This window comes from Netta rufina (genome assembly GCF_964035555.1).
Source record: "Netta rufina genome assembly, chromosome: 2".
Classification (NCBI taxonomy): domain Eukaryota; kingdom Metazoa; phylum Chordata; class Aves; order Anseriformes; family Anatidae; genus Netta; species Netta rufina.
Genome location: NC_140124.1, coordinates 54322414 through 54335143, shown reverse-complemented (window position 1 = coordinate 54335143; position 12730 = coordinate 54322414). Strand labels below are relative to the sequence as shown.

The window sequence follows — 12730 nt, the reverse complement described above, 5'->3', positions numbered from 1 at the left end:
ATGAGCAGCCTGCGGGCTCTGCTGCACCGCTGCTGGCTGCCGTCCCTGCTGCTGCCGGCGCTCCTGGGCCCTCGCCTCGCAGCCGGCGTGGCCCTGCAGCCCGTGCACTGCGCCCCGTGCACCCAGGAGAAGCTCGCCCTCTGCCCGCCCGTCGCGCCCGGCTGCCCGGAGGCTGCTCGGCAGCCCGGCTGCAGCTGCTGCCAGACCTGCGCCCTCGGGCAGGGCCAGCCGTGCGGGGTGTACACGGCCCGCTGCCGCCAAGGGCTCCGCTGCCACGTCCCTGCGGGAGAGCCCCGACCCCTCTCCGCCCTCATCCGGGGGCACGGGACGTGCCTGCCCGCCAGCGAGGCCGGAGGGATGCGCGCGGCGGAGCTGACAGGTACGGCGCGGTCGCGGCCCCGCTCCTCCCCGGCCCGGAACGAGGTCTTTCCAGGAGGGATGTGCTTTGCGCCCAGAGGGAAAGGCTGCAGGTGCTGGAAGTCACAAGCCAGGGGAAAAAAAAAAAAAAAAAAAAAAAAAAAGTGGACAAAGTTAGGCACTTGCTAGAGAAACAGGAAAGGCAGGCAGCGTTTTCAAGGAGAACATGCTCAGATCAGTGCGAGGCAGGCAAAGCAGGCTTTTATGCCACAGACAAGAAGATGAAGTGTTTCAATGGGGCGATGCAGGCTAATCAGCGTGAGGTTTCTGGGACTCTAGAGATTGTTCCGCTTTAATAGTAAAGAGCAACTAGAGTGCAACAAAAGTTTTCTAGACATTGTTGATGGCCAGCTCCAAAAGTCTTGAGAGAGAATGAAAAGACCTAAACAGGCATTGCATTTGGGTTCATTTTCAGAATGAAAAGTATATTAAATAGTGCATTGCTAACCAAATTTCTTTGAGCAAAAAGCTGTATCAAGCATCTTATGCCAAATGATAATGACCAGAAACTTTTTCAGTGTTTATTATTATTTTTCAATGTTTATTATTATTTTTACTGTTTATTAACATTCTCACCATCATTGCTGCTATGTTCATGCAGTGGTGATGAAGGTAACTCAGTAGGCATTACAGAAATAATCATGGTTGACTCAAAATAACAATGGTCACTGGTGGTAGTAAATTGAATTTCTCTTGTACTTGAGGAGGTGGGGAGTGGAGAGAACAGTGACTAAAATGAGTGTTTAAACCTCCATCAGTTAAAAAGCTATAATATTTGTTTTTATTCATTCTTTGTTTTTATTCTTTTTTTTTTTTTTTTTTTTTTTTCCCTCCTCAATCTTTCTCTTCCTTTTTTTTTTCCATTGGATAATTATTTACAGCCTTGACCCAGCAAGTTATTTACACATGTCAAACTTTTATCCCATGATGAGTTTCTGCTAAGAGAAGGAACTTTTGCTTCCAGTGGAAGAGTTCACACACTAAGTTAGGCATGGGCACGTGGGTCATGTTCAGGGAGATCCAAACAGCTTCTTCCACTCCCTAGCTATTTGTTCCACTGCAGGCCACCATGAGCTTCTGCCATATCTTGTGAATTTCTAGCCCTCTGTGAGGCAAGCCACAGAACAAAGTACAAGATGTCATGGATCAGGTCTGGACTAATTCATCTCCTAAATAAGAACTGAACACATCATGCTGTTAAAAATCTAAATCCATTAAAAGTTTCACTCCAGTCTTTACTTGCTTAGGAAAGTGACTACAACCCACTGTGGTCAATAAAAATTTTTAATTTCTAACAGACTATCTGGAGCTTAATCTTTTGTATTAGTGTGATTCCAAGTATTTATAAAATAACCAGCTTTTTAGAGAACAGCTCATGTGTCCTTATATGAATTTACATCAAAATGTTTAATGTAAATTATTACTCTTTCAAGAGCTAGTGAAGTGGATCTGTCTTAGACATTATATGTTTTAGTTGGTGGTTTTGATTCTCCTTCTTTTTCCTTATCTCACTTAAATATCATTCATTTCCAGACTCCATCGAACCTGAGGATATACCTTTAGAAAGCACTGAAATGACACAGGATCAGATGCTGAACTATCAGATGATGTTTCCCATAGGCCAGGACAAATCCATCCCCTGGAATGCCATCACTGCATATGAAAACATGAAAGCAAAGAGAATATCTGAACTAAAGAAGTGGAAAGAGCAGGTAGGGTTTGTTGTTGTTGTTGTTGTTTTTGTTTTCGTTTGCAATCTTTTTATAGACCACTTCAGTAGAAGTTACTGATTCTGAATACAAATTTAAAATGTGCATGAAACTCCAACATCAACATCAAAATGTTGGCATTTTGGATAGCTAGCGAACAGACTTCTTTTGGAATGCCTTCATCAGATGCCTGAGGAACAGGCAAAATGGCAGGAGCTATAAAAACAGGTGTGCATCAGATCTGTCCTATACAGAGTCCTTGTAGAGGCTGAATCTTGCTCTGCAATTAATATCAGATTATTACATGGTTCCTTAATTTCCAGAAACCCATATTACAATCTTAGAATTCTTTCTTGTTTTAATTTAAAAATATATAATATATTTGTGCCTGGTCCAGTGTTCAGTGAACTAAAAAGGGAATACTTACATAGAAACATTGATAAGACACCAGTGCAAACCAAAACATTTATTAATTTCACAAGGAAACACTAGCAAGTAGGTACACATAAAAAGACAGAAAGCTCAGCAATTAACCTTCACTTTTACCTTCAGCACTGCAAAATTGCAGTGGTTAGTGGGCATGTGGGATGTGAGCAAGTAGGTTCTGGTGCCACTTGAGGGCACCAAAGAACCACAGTTAGTAGTCTCATGCAGCCGGTGTAAACCCGCGCCCCGGCGACATGAAGTTGAATTAGGATTGTGCACAACGGAAAGCCCACTTTCATAATGCTCGCTCTCTCCCTCTCTTGCACTCACGCACCCCTCAGCGCCCTCCCCCCTCCCCCCCAAAAAACAAAACAAAACAAAAGACAACACCAGCCAAACAACAACAAATACATAGCCCCCACTTCCCATCCCAGAAACATGGGAAGCCTCACTCCACACCCAGAGCAGAATTTAAGCACTGATTTAGTTTGGACTATGCTTAAGTGCTGTTAGGTCCAATTCTGATTTTTAGGCTTCTGCTTTTCTGATCTAGAACTACAGATAAACCCATTGACTTGAATAGGACTGCTTATGTGAAGAAGAGATTATTTTCGCTCCCAATAAAAATATTTGTTCAGCCACTTCTCCTCCCCTTTCATTCCTTTTAATATGTTAGGCACTATTAATGAAGTAGTAGTTGTGACTTCAAAAAGCTGGAAAAGAGAGACAGGCAAACAGTTTTTCACTCCCAGTTCCTGGTACTTTGAGTCTGGGTCTTGGAGCCACAGCAAGTGCTCTACACTCTGCTTTGGTGACGGCCATGTCCTGTACAAAAGATAACAAACGTTCAGATGTTTGCTCTTGTACTGTCTATATATGTCTTGCACCTATTCTCCATACATCAACAGAACAACCCAGACCATGGCAACCCAGAAAACGTGGCCAGCCTCACGTACACCAGCCTCCTGACACGCACCTCCCCATAATAGGAGATATTGTACCCTCTGAGCAGTAATGTGTTTACTCAGTACAGGTTAAATTTCCTTGTGTGGCAATTTAAGGACTTAAATCCTCGTGTTTCTGAGGACAGAAAATACTTCAAAGAATAAAAACAAAGGCCTAAATGGAACATCAGAGTTTTCTGGCTGTGCTCCTATTGAAACATGTAGAAACTACATGCAAAGCAGCCTGGTGCAGACTGTATGACTAATAATTATTTTCAACTTTTTTCTACTTCTATACTGATCATACTTTTTTTTTTTTTTTTTTTTGATTGGATTCTTTGTGATTTCAGTACTGACAATTTTTAAATGATATTCCTGCAGGGACCTTGTCAGAAGGAGCTCTACAGAGCCCTGTATAAATTGGCAAAGGCTCAGCAGAGAAGAGAAGGGGACATTTACAAATTCTATTTGCCCAACTGCAACAAGAATGGATTTTACCACAGTAAACAGGTACGTGCTTTTTTCCTGTCTGCTCACAGCAGTGCTGCGTGTAGTCTGACATAGCCCTTTCATAGCCCTGTGCTCTCCAGCTCACAAGTTTGCAGCTGCTGGAAAATGTCGTGAAAACAGGGATACTTTGTAGTAGGAACAGATGGTTTGTCTTTCTCTTAAAAGTGAGCCGCATGCTCTGGGCTGATAAAAATGGAGGCAGGAGTCTTCTCCATTCACAGAACAGGTGTATGCAAAGCCTTCTCTAAGATCTTTTAACTCTGTCTGTTCCCAGGCCAAGTCAAGCTTCATGTAACTAATTTGTTAGCATATTCACAGTCAATGTTAATGCATAATATCCACCACATTGCCTACATTGTTCATTGTATATGTAAAAATCACTATGGAAATAGGAGGTTCTCAGCTCCCACAGTAAAATACATTTTCAGTGACAAAACTCTCTGGAGCAACATTAGCCTTCTAAAAGTACAAAAAATAACCACAGGTCATGCACACAAATTTAGTAGGTCCGTATAAATCTGTGTCACTGAGACTCCTTGTTTTAGAGCATGGCATGAACATGTGACTCGCTGTGACCTGGGATCTAACCAGGCATGAACAGAAATCTAACTCCCCCCTATCCCAAGAAAGAATCCTATTTCCTTCTGTGCATGAAGCATCAGGCCATCAAGCCATTGCTTTCATCTCTCTAGCTTGTATATTCTGCTTTCCTTCAGTTTCTTACTGAAGATATGGCTGTTTTATACTATTGTTTATCAAGAATTGGGCAAACTGTTTTACATTTGTTGTTGCTCCTATGGTAGCTGAGCTTGGATCAAAGCTCCTCAATCAACCGTTCTGGTTAGAGGCTATATCAGAGCAAGGATTACTACGTTCAGAATGAGTCCATGTGTGGCATTTCCTGAGTTTCCAGTCCTAGTTCTACAGCTCTACTTGTAGCATCCCATAGTGAGTTTTCTCAATTACTTATTCTTTCTTTTTTTGTTTTTCTTCGTAATAATCCTAGTGTGAGACTTCACTAGATGGAGAGTCTGCTGGGTGCTGGTGTGTCTATCCAAAAACTGGAAGAAAAATTCCTGGATCTCCAGAAGTGAAAGGAGACCCTGAATGCCAACAATATCTCAGCTCACAAGAATAAAACTACACATATTCATTCACACCAGGTTTTCTGTGGAGCTTGTTCTCATCAGAAACCATTTCAATCAGGATCCATTCCAGTAAGCTAATTATGGGCACCTGATTTTCAGCATATAGGTAGCCACATAAAGCAGCTTTTTTACTGTGCTGGCATTACTCTGATGCTCAAGTGACAGATATGAGCAACTGCAAGATCAAGTCCTACAGTCTTGTATATTATGTTTGTATATTATAGATACCCTCATATGTAAAGCCGTTGAATTATTTATTTTATAGTAAGTGTATTTTTGTCAGTGTCTTGTTACTAATTTATATTCCCAAACACTTCATAACTTTATGTGTAAATACTTAATATTATTGCTTTTAAATGCATGTGGCATGTTGGAGAAATGTTGCTACTTAAAACTTCAAGTGGCATAAATCTTTTTGGGAAAAATGGCTTGTAAACTTGCATTTTTGTACTATATATTTATAGATGTAAAAGTGATTTTAAAAAAATAGCTTTCAGTAGAGAACATGGTTAGGAACTTATTTAAAACTTGTTTTGTTTATATATCATTGCTCTGTTTCAATGTCAAACTGTTTCTTAAAAAAGAAAGTCTAAACCTTGATTATATACTGAAGCTCACAACGGGACAGTATTTGTTTCTTTTTCCACACGTATGCACAGGACATATAGCAGAACAACAGGACAACCTGTGCCACAAGTGTAAATTGTTCACATGTTGACATTGTCATGTTATTTAAAATAAGCTATTAAATAATTTCTTCTACACAGTCCCAGTCTCTTGTGTTCTGCGTGTTTCTGCAACACAGCACACTTAATCACAGAATCACAGAATTGTCTAGGTTGAAAGAGACCTCAAGATCATCGAGTCCAACCTCTGGCGTAAGAAACTCTTAAGTACCAACTCCCTGGAGAGAGCGGACAGGGAACAATGGACGGCAGGCAGGACAGTGTAGCAGGGGGTGGGAGAGTATAGGGAAACACAGCCCTTCTAAATCTGCTTCCTGAGCTCCCGGCTCCATCTTTCCTCAATACGTTTTCTTCCTTTGCTCTTCCTCTCCCCATTCCCTTTCTTCTGTCCTTTCCAATCCTGGCTGTGTTTTGCAAGCCTTTGTTTTGGGCAAAGCAGCAGCCCCTAAGCAAATTTATTAAAAGGTTTGCTGGATAGGAAAGCTGTATAACTTTTTCAACTTGAAAGCCCAACACAGTAATATTAGTGTGTTTAAAAGATAACAGAGAGTTTGGAAAGAACAATTTCTTGCATGGAAAGTCAGAGAAAAAGCCCAGCCTTACCTTTTTTTTTGCTGAAAGCAGAGAAGAGGGTCCCTTGTGCTTAGGATGCAGTCCCTCTCCCTCTCCCTCTCCCAAATTTTTCTTCTGTTTATTTAGTGGCTGCAGGGAAAGAGAGGGAAGCAAGCAACTGCCTTGCCTGCTTCAAAATGTTGTTGTGTTTTGTTGTTGTTGTTGTTTATTTTGTTTTGTTTTGTTTTCCATGAAGAAACTGATGTGGGAATTAGCATGCCCCAAAGGTGGAAAATGGCTGCACCAGCTCTGCCTGAGAAAAGGGCCAGAGGGGCATTTTTAAAAGCTTGACTGGGAGGAAACTTAGAAAAAAAAAAAAAAGAGAAAAAAAAAAAAAAAAAAAAAAAACACAAAAACCTCCAGCAGTTTCTTGGCATGAGCTTTGGTTTTAAAATGAGAGAGGGAAGTTGCTTGCAGAAACAGTGAAGCTAAAGCATGGAAATCTCTGCTCTGAGTATTACATTTCAGTGGCATCACACTGTAGTTATTGAATGTGTTGGTAGTATTTATATGTCAGTGTTGATACTATTGGGGTCTAGTAAATACTCTTTAAACTGCCCCACATTTGAAAGTACGGATATGCTACTGCATTGCATTGTAGAGTGTGTTGAGATCTTCCCAGGAAAACATTGCAAAAGCTGTTGATGGCATTGACATTATAAATAATTACAAATGTAACCTCCCTGTAATGAACTACAGTGGGACCCTGCTAAACTTCATTGTAAAATTATATTCACTACGTCAAAATGTTTGGCAATCACTGTATGAAAATAATGAAGAATCAATGAATTTAAGCAAAACCTGAGAATCCTTCCACAAAGCACACCCACAGCAATGAACAATGGTCATATGGCTTTGCTAGGGGAAAATGGTGAGGAAAGGAGAGAAAATTGTATACTCACAGCTGTAGCACACAAGAGCACTCTGACCCTGTTCTGTTCTCACCCCATCAACTTTGTGTGGTGTTGATCTCTAAACAGCAGAAATTGGTTCTTTATGTTGGGATTTTTATATATAGAGGAAACGTTTATCATATTAATAAATAGTAATAGTACACTAATATATTTGCATATATTTGTATATTTATAGTATAGCAATCCAGTATAGCTACTTCTAATGTTTGCAGGGTGTCAGGTTCACATCCTAGCTGCAAGAAATTAGAGTTTTTAACAGGGAAAGGTTTTAGGAAACTGTTTCCTTTCCAGTTAAGCACCAGAAGTGAAAGCTGCCTTGTACAGCATTCAGGCATGACAGACCAGTTTCTTAGGGGAGTTTAGTTCCTTTTATCACACTGAAAGCAACAGGGAATGGGTGTCTCCTTATCTGCAATCTGGCCTTGTGTGACATCTTGCCAGGACTCACCAGGACAGATTTCTGTTGAGCTTCTCTAGGCTGGGCTGTCTGACTTGGGCCAGACTCTTCAGTATACTGGGATTAGGACTAATGCAAGGAGGCAAAGAAGGTAAATTACATCTCCCCTGTCGGAGTGCTGCCAGGAGCTTGGCCTACATTTAGACCATAGGGGCCATGCATTATGATTTGTCCCAATTTTTATGATCAGCTTCAGTAATAGGATGAAAAAAAAAAAAAAAAAAAAGTCTGTAAATTCTCTCTCTCTCTCTCTCTTTTTTTTTTTTTTAAATTATTTGTTTATTTATTTATCATTACTTTTTTTTTTTTTTTTTTCTGTTTGTGTTTTGGCATGTGTCAGCTGGCAATCCTGCCTCCAGCATGTGCCCACTGCATCAGTCACACTTGTGCTAGCAAGCTCAACCTGGTAGGAATATGTGGGGAAACAGGGAAGGTGCTGCAGGATGTTCTGAGCAGTTCAGGTTACCTGGAGTGTACCTGGATTTGCAAAGGGAATATAATACTCTTTGTAATTTCAGCTCCCTGCCTTCACACCTTCTTGCACTACTCCTACCCAACCTGAAATAAATTAACTGGTGGGAAGGTATAAGGTAAGCATCTGTGTGTTTGGTTCATGTTATCTGAGAACACTACGTAGTTTGTGCTTTCTGCTGCCAAAACCCTGCCAGGTTTGTTGCAGCAGGGTTTGTTCCAGCCATGCCTCCTCCTGCCCCTGGCCTACTGCCAACTGGAAAATGCTCATAGCAAAGAAATGAGGTCAGTGCTCTCTGCACTTTATTTTCTATTCTCTTTTTTGAAGACAACCTATCTGGTTTTGGGCTCTGCTCATACTGAGTCTGTTCTGCTCACTATTTTGGGGTGCAGTGGAGACACATCTGTGTTGGTTAGTACTGGGAGGGGGTGATGGGGAGAAAGACAGGTCTTGGGCTTTTTATTTACCAACATTTTATATTTATACACTTCTTGGATGTTGCACTGAGAATCAGACAGGGACTCAGAATGCACAGGAAAGTGTGGTTTATGAACCTTATCCAGCACTTAATTGTGTTTGGCACATTTGCCTTCTTGAAGATTTGTGTAGATGGTATAGAGTGAATAGCACAGTAGCATGGTGGAGGAAAATAGAGGAATTCTTTTACTGATGTGTAACCACATATTATCAAGTCACATCTAAGTAAAGAGGTAGTGGGACAAAGAAGGGGAGGGTCTTACAGGAATGCAGCTAGTTAGTATTGTATTACCAGAAATTACAGCAGGAGTCCAGAGATACCAGCACTTGCTTTCTGATAAATGAAAACAGCTCTGATGATAGGTCTGTCAACAATAGCTTTATTTTATTTTCTCTCCTTTCCTCTTCCCTTGACCTGCACCAGGGTGCAATATCTACCTGCAAGTATGCTACTGCAAGGGCCCAGGGAAAGGAGCAACATACTGCAGGACTGATGCAGGAACAAGCTTGTTCGTGAATGTAGAATTAGGGTCAAATGAACAAATCTAAATTTAGCCCATTCCAGATCTTGTGTGTTTCATTTTGCAAAACTTTCTGCTCTCCACTTGAGACTCAGTGGTAGATTATCATCTCTGAGTGGCAGTAGGGATATCTCAGCAGAGGTGAGGGCACTCAGCAGAAGGCAAGGCTGTGCACATGCCTGGCTCCTTGCTGCTTTTTTATGAACCACGCTTCCCTGTAGGGAGGGTGCCTGGCCAGCAGGAATAGCTATTCTGGCAGAGCGCCCTGCTGCAGATGCCCAACATAGAACCTCCTGCACATAATCTCCTCCAACTGCTGTTAAGCTAACAAAGAACAGTCCATTTGTGCCTACACTGAGATTTTAATTGCATAATTATGCTGGTGATGATGTGTGATTATTTCTTTTTCTGTCACCGATGGTGCTTTGTAGTTTGATGATACATAGCTGTTGAGGTTGCTTGGGAAAGTATCTTTGTGAGGGATGTCTTTGGAGTCCTGGAGCAAATGCAAGCTATATCATAGTCTTCTTCCATATTTTCTCATGGTCTGCATCTTCTGTTTATTGCTGCTTCAGCAGCTGAGCTGTCACCATTTGGATCCAGCAAGGGACCAGAGAAAGAAGCATGCCACTGGTAGCAGCTGTGGAAATATATGGCAAGATCTGAGGGCTGAAGGTTGCATGTGGCACCCCTGTGATAAAGTGATAATCAACTTTTCAAGCTCAGTCAGTTAGGTCTTTTTTACTGGGTGCAAGTTATGTGATATGTAACAGACATAGGAAACATGCCTTCACCTTGAATATTCTCTGCGTGGCCTAAGCAGGCAAAAATAACCTCTGTTCTCCAATTGCAGGAAGTGAGAGAAATGTACCCTCAGCCTGGTACTTGTAACCGAATTTCTTTACTGCCCCACTTTTGGAAGTTCTTACTGCACATGGCTGTGGGAAGCAGTCCTCAACGACATTTTTTTTCAGCTTGACAGATTTTTCTAGTGGAAATCTCAGCTGCTCTCTGTAGCAATAACTTTGCTGCCTTTATTTTTTTCCATCACCACTCATGGAGAAAGCAGTGGGGTGAAATTAGCTATGACAGAGAAAGGCTCTCAAGGAATTTGGATATGTCAGCAGAAGTGGAAAGCCAGGATACATACTACAGAAGGACAAGCATTCTGCAAGGATAAACTGAGATTTGCAACATTATCCTTTGCCTCTCCTAATACCTGGTCTCTGATTTTTTTTTTTTTCCTTTTTTCCCCAGCCGTAACTTTCAACCTTGAAGTCATTTGCATTTTGAATATATAGGGCAAAAACAAAAGCAAAGGTTTATGTTTCTACAGCTGCAAAAGCTGAACTGGAAGAAATAATACAACATAAAATAAAGAAAAAAAATAAAATGAGCTTCTGGTGAACAAGAAACCTGTGCTACTTACCATTTAGATGGGAAATTTTCTTTTTAGCAGAGAAAGATGTAGTATTTTCTCAACTGATGTATTATTTTCTCAACTGATGTATTGTTTAATTCAAACGATCTCATGTGTTAGAACTGCAGACACTAACCTACCAAAACAAAAACGCTAAAATCCTTAAACAAAATGAATTCTGCATACTTGCAGATGAAGATGTTACTGATACTGACCACAAAAAGCTTGCCCTTAGAATACACCGATATCCATTATTGGATCTTATTTTTGGACTGTGCAGGAGAAAAAAAAAAAAAAAAAGAAAAAAAAGAAAAAAAAGGGGGGGTCCTTTCTAAAGGCACAGCAGGGCCACATAATAAATAGCTACCCATATAAATATTTGATTTTGAATACTAATACGCATTCACACCCACAAAAATTTCTAAGCACTTTTCATAATTTAATTTGTATCGCTAATATGTAAAATCTCTGTGGAGGCATCCTTGATTACTCAGTTTTAGAGAGTATCTACAGATACCAAAAAGTGATTTCCTAAAAGATTTGTAAAACCGTTACTTTAATTTAGGGCTCAGTTCAATGAAGAGTTATGGTGCTTTCCCCTGTGCACAAATAGCTACCATTATTCCCTGAAGAGCGTGCATGCCATAAAGGTGGAAAAGAATATTCTGAGGTCAAAAGACTATAGCACAGTAGATCTACTAAAGCTAACTTTCTCAATCAGTTTGAAAGATAGTGTTTCTGCCTGCAGGCAGCTTTAACTTGCATTCTTGTCAATTAGAGGGATTTATGCAACTACTACTCTGGTTAAAACAAATACCACACAAATATGGGCTACGTAAGGCATCCATGTAGCATCTAGGGATGAAGTATTCTCAAAAAGAAATTAGCGAGTTTTGCAGTACATACGTTAAGCTTTTGTAGTGCCCTCATGTGCAAATATTTAACATGTCAATAATGTTAACTAAGTTACAAGAATTTTTGTGAGACTTCACAATGTTCACCTGGATTGCCTAAGATTCTTGAAAGAGCTTGTTAAGAAAAATGCTATCAAATGTTTACTTGGAAAAAAAAAGCCACACCACCTGAGCTGAAGGCAGCAAAGGCACCAAAACAGCAGGTATTTTTCTAATACTTAAGTTCCATTTGTCACTAAAACTGAAGTCCACCACTCACTGTAGCGCTTAACAGGCAACATTTCTAATGTGTGTGTGCAAGGAGAGATCTTCTGAACTGGTACTGACCCATGCATTTGCTTCATGCTGCACATATTCTGCTGCTTGAACGTAGCCCACAAATAATTTATTTGAATTGCAGCTTGAATGCGATAGCCGTGAAAAAAAGTCTTTGAATGACATGCAGTTTGTCTGATGAATTGAGCCCTTGTCTTCATAGAGGTAGGTATGTTAAAAAAAAAAAAAAAAAAAAAAAATCACTGCTGATCCTCTTAATTAAAATGTTTGTTTCTTACATGGGGAAATATAGTTAGCTTGCATTTCATACCAAAAATGCCAGTTGCCAGGAACATCAGATGCACAAAGGAAGTGTCCGTAACAGGGAGCTTCTGAATACGGAGGAGCTTTAAATCACAGGTAAGAAACATTTGCTATTTTTAGACATTTGTTTTAAAGACATCTATTGAGAACAAGCATGACAAACTAACTTAAGGACCAATACCAGACAACACGTCTTTCTTGATTTTTAATAAAGAGCTATAATTTTAATGAAAAACACGAATCAGAAATGCTGCCATAGCCTGTTAAAACATTTCTTGATTTCCCAAATGTAGTTTGGAAGGCAGCTGTCCACCTCCTTGGTGAGAGGTCATTTTCTTTTATGAGAAGGCTCATGAAATAGTGAAGGAAAAAAAAATGTGAAATACTCATAACATACTTTTGTGACCCCAATGTTAGTTTTTGCATATTATGTGCCCAAATATATAAATATATATAAATAAAATATATAAATAAAAAATATATAATTTTATTCCCCATGTGAAACTATTTGAAATAAACTGGTG

At 40.2% G+C, this 12730-nt stretch overlaps 1 protein-coding gene across 1 annotated transcript; it reads left to right on the top strand.

The window, feature by feature from the left end:
* On the top strand, positions 1–5144 carry IGFBP1 (insulin like growth factor binding protein 1; the record flags this gene model as incomplete). The annotated part of the gene is made up of 4 exons (XM_084281922.1): positions 1–379; positions 1951–2129; positions 3878–4006; positions 5013–5144. The coding sequence occupies 4 exons, from the start codon at positions 1–3 to the stop codon at positions 5142–5144; spliced, it is 819 nt and encodes a 272-aa protein (XP_084138048.1).
* Between the last annotated feature and the right edge of the window lie 7586 nt (positions 5145–12730).